At 47.3% G+C, this 4,358-nt stretch overlaps 1 protein-coding gene across 1 annotated transcript; it reads left to right on the top strand.

The window, feature by feature from the left end:
- The first annotated feature begins 1,800 nt into the window (after window positions 1–1,800).
- Window positions 1,801–3,185, top strand: LOC136750614 (eukaryotic translation initiation factor 4 gamma 1-like). The gene is made up of 3 exons (XM_066705739.1): window positions 1,801–2,493; window positions 2,696–2,800; window positions 2,925–3,185. The coding sequence occupies exons 1-3, from the start codon at window positions 2,251–2,253 to the stop codon at window positions 3,183–3,185; spliced, it is 609 nt and encodes a 202-aa protein (XP_066561836.1). The 5' UTR covers window positions 1,801–2,250.
- Window positions 3,186–4,358: the final 1,173 nt, after the last annotated feature.

Genomic DNA, 4,358 nt, shown 5'->3' with positions numbered 1-4,358 from the left:
GAGGAACTGCTGGACGGCTTCTGCAGGGCGACGGGGGCCGCTGTGAATAAGGCCAAGAGCGAGGTCTACCTCTCCAGGGCATGGCCTGTCGGCCGGGGCCCGCCGACCGTGTTCCCTGTGAAGCCGTTTATCAAGGTTCTGGGGATCACGATCGACGGGACCAACACGGGCACCCGGAGCTGGGAGGAGGCCATAGCAAAGGTCCAAAGGAAGATCCACGGCTGGAGCACAAGGACCTTGACGATGGCTGGTAAGGTGCTGGTCGTAAAGGCCATCCTCTTCCCGATACTCCTCTACGTAGGAATGATCTTCCCCCCAGACAAGGTTATCGCAAAACTAGTGACCCGAATTATATTTCGGTTTGTCTGGGGGAGCAAAATGGAGAGGCTGAAAAGAGTGCAGATGGTGAAGGGTACCCTGGATGGAGGCAGGGGGGTCCCGGACGTTGTGCGGCTGATAAAGGCGCAGGGGCTGGCCTATGTGGTCAAAAACATCCAGGCTGCTGGCAAGAAAGTGAGTTTTATGAACCGCTTTTATTTTGCCAGCAGCCTGAGACCATTCGGCCTCTGCGCCATGGATAACACCAGGCCGCACTCGTGGGATCCCCCGCCGTTCTACAGGGCGCTCCGAGCCTTTGCGCTCGAAGTAGGCCTCCATAAAGTCGTGCTGGCCTCCTGGGATTATAAGACCATCTGTAGTCAGATGAGATCTGCCCAGGAGACCAGCCGGATAGAAGATTTCCCTCCCGAAACCTGCCGGTTTATCTGGGCTAACGCTACGCACGTTTGCCTCACGAACACGCAGAAAGATGTCTCCTGGATGGCTGTGAGTCGGTGTCTCCCCACCCGAGTGTTCATGCACAGAAGGGGCATAGCTCCTTATGACACCTGCCCCTATAAGGGTTGCCTGGGGAAGGAGACGGAGGCTCACATCTTTAGTGAGTGCCCCTCCGCCCACAGGGTCTGGCTCCTGTTTTCTCCGTTCCTCCACAGGTTTGCCGTTCCTGCGCGGGCGACCGCCCAGCAGATCCTATACGGTCCAGCCAAGGGAATCTCTACATCTACCTTGAGGTGCTGGTGGCGTGTCGTCTGCGCAGTGAAGCAGGCACTGTGGGAGGGACGGAACATCTGTTTGTTCAATAAGCAGGAGCTGGACCCGATCGTCATCGCGCGGAGGGGCATGGTGTTTGTAAGAGACTACGTCAATCTGGAGGTCCATCAGAGGGGCAAGGAGGAAGCCTTTAAGAACTGGCGCATACAAGATCTGGGGGAGCTCAGGATCCCGTGATGGGACCCACCTCCGGGGACGGTTAGTTCCCCCTGCTGGAGCCCGAGTCCAAGATCTTTTAAAGATTTTACGGATGACTGTTTTTAAAAAAAGATTTTAAATAACGAATCTTAATTGTTTTTAAAGATTTAGTTGTTTTTAAGTCACAATTGTTTAGGGTTTTGGTAGAGTTTTGTTATATTTTGTTGTCAAATACATTGACCGTTTTTGGGTTTAATTTAAAATGCATTAGACTTTTTTTGTTTGTTTTTTATTTTTTCCTTTTAATTGTTTCTTTATTTTGTCTAATGCATTTTCTGTTATTTTCAATGTATTTGACTCTTTTGTTGGTGTGCAGTTTTTGCTTTTATCACGTTTTGTTTATTTGATTTGAGCACGTTTATTTTAAAGTTAATTGTTTTAGTTTTGTTAAAAATCACAAGATTTTAAAAATTTTAAGTGATTTTAAGAATTGATATTTTAAATGATTTTAATCACAAGTATTAAAATTGAAATTGTTTTATTTTAAGAAATGTAAAATACTCAACCTAATAAACAGTATTTTAGTTGCTGCTTCAGCGCGTCACAGCTCTCACATAAACACGGCATTGCAGGAGATGAGTGACGGCAGAAACAGCGCACAGTTAATAGCGCCTTCCGCGCTCATATTCCGCTGCCGGAGTAGCTCAGCTGGAGAGCAGCAGGGTGACGATCTGGAAGATCCGGGTTCGAGGTCTGTCCTAACAATGTGTGATTTGACATCCAACCAATGTGTTTTTATTTGCAGGACGGTCTCAAGCAGCGACCATGATTGCACTGCGCTGTATAAGTCATGCTCGCACTGTCCCGGGCCTTTGCTTTTGTATGGAGGATAATCCATGCCAAAATTAAAAATGAATACAGAGAGAAAATCATAAATGAATCAATCAATACATGTTGAAATAAATAAATAAATAGACATGTAGACAATAGACATAGGTCAATATGCAGCAGGGCGAGGAGTGGCATCGTCTATGTGACGAGCTGCAGGAGGCCAAGCGCAAGGCCCAGCAGCGCTCGCTAGGCAACATCAGGTTCATTGGGAAGCTGTTCAAGGTGAAGATGCTGATGAAGATCACCATGCACAATTGCATCGTCAAGCTGTTGAAGAACCACAAAGAGTCCCTGGAGTGCCTGTGCCGACTTCTCTCCACTATCGGCAAAGACCTGGACTTGGAGACCCACAAGGTAAGGCAGTTCCGGCCCAGACTGAGCCCTGGCTAAACATCCAGCAACGTGATGAGGCCTATTGACAGTGGTCTGAATAAGTGTTTCTGAGCATCTGCAGAAGCCTTCTTGAAGGAATGTTGCTTCACTCGGTGGTATAAAGTTACTTCTGTACCTGCTGTCTGCACTGTTTTCTAATCGTTCTGTCTGACCTTTTCACCAGCCCTGCATGGACCGGTACTTCAGCCTGATGGAGCAGGTCATCAAAAAGAGGAAGACCTCCTCTCGAATCCGCTTCATGCTGCAGGATGTCTTGGACCTGAGAAGAGTAAGTCATGAGTGTTGGGAGAATAGAAACCATCCTTGCTTTCAGTTTCCCAGCCCCCCAATCCCTGTCTGCCTCTCGTTCTCTCTCTCTACAATGGTCACTGACTCTCTCTCCCCTTCCTCAGGATAACTGGGTGCCCAGGAGGGGAGACCAGGGTCCTAAGACAGTCAGCCAGGTGCACAAGGATGCAGAGCTGGAGGCGCACCATGAGCAGATCAAGGTGCAGCAGCAGCTCATGATCAAGATGGACAACCGACGTGATGCGAACTCCAGCAAAAGTGTCCTATCACGCGTCGGTCGGGCCAGAGCAGAGCAGGCCAGGAAGAGAGGGCTTTTTGTGAAAGCACTAGAAATAGAAGCACCAGTCCTTCTCTGGCGAAGATGAAAGCATCAACATACAATCATTAAATTTCTTTCTGTCTAATCTACAAAATAAAATGAGAATGTTCTTCACTTCAAACTAAGACTCTTTTGATCAGTGTGTATGTGGTGTCATATATATATATAGAGCATGATCAGTGCAGCCTGGCGAACAGTATGGATATATATATCTATACTATATTGAATTGAGGTGCACTGTAGATCAGAGTGTGGAGGGAGGACTGTCTTCACGGCACCAGCAGCTGGCGAAACAATCCTGTTTAAAATAATCTTGGTACAAAGAAGTACATGGTGAGTGAAATATGTGCTATAATGTGGAGTTATTTCAAGTACAACAACGTTTCAGATACAAGCAGGCTACATATGTAGTTCAGACTACAGGACTTCCAGAAATAGTGTGATGATGTAGACTCAGTTTCACAGCATGACTATGGCTGCACAGATGCTGTAAAGCACCACATTCGAACTGGAGATGCCCTACTGATCCGCCAACATGCTTCCAGGACTTCTCCAGCTTTGAATCAGGAAATAGAAAAACAAGTTCAGCAGTTGCTGGCCCATGACATCATTGAGGAGAGCTGCAGCCCTTGGGCTTCACCTGTTGTTTTAGTCAAGAAAAAGGACGGCAGCTACAGATTTTGCATTGACTTTAATTAAACACTGTCACCATACGGGACTCGCATCCCTTACCACGGATTTCTGAAGCTTTGGACAGCCTGGCAGGGGCATGCTGGTTTAGTACCATGGACCTGTCAAGTGGTTATTGGCAGGTTCAGCTGGCATCAGAAGACTGGGAGAAGACAGCATTTACCACCGGCAGCGGCTTATACCATTTTAAGGTCATGCCAATGGGACTGACCAATGCACCACCTAACTTCCAACATTTAATGAAGCTTGTGCTTCGTGTTCTACACTAGAAGATCTGCCTCATCTATTTGGATGATGTTTTGGTTTTTAGCAAAACCTTTCCTGAACATCTGCAGAGTTTGGAAGATGTCTTTCTTCGATTTTGAAAGGCAGGACTAAAGCTGAAGGCCAGTAAATGTCAACTTGCACGGGATGAAGTCTCTTTCCTGGGACATGTAATCACCAAGGGTGGTCTCAGACCAGATTCCAGGAAGCTGGACAAAGTTGAAAGATTGGCCAACACCAAGAACACCTACTGAGGTGAGAGCTT

The sequence above is a fragment of the Amia ocellicauda genome, chromosome 5 (assembly GCF_036373705.1).
Source record: "Amia ocellicauda isolate fAmiCal2 chromosome 5, fAmiCal2.hap1, whole genome shotgun sequence".
NCBI classification, from domain to species: domain Eukaryota; kingdom Metazoa; phylum Chordata; class Actinopteri; order Amiiformes; family Amiidae; genus Amia; species Amia ocellicauda.
Note: the sequence above shows the minus strand (reverse complement) of the source record. Positions and strands in the feature narration are given on the sequence as shown.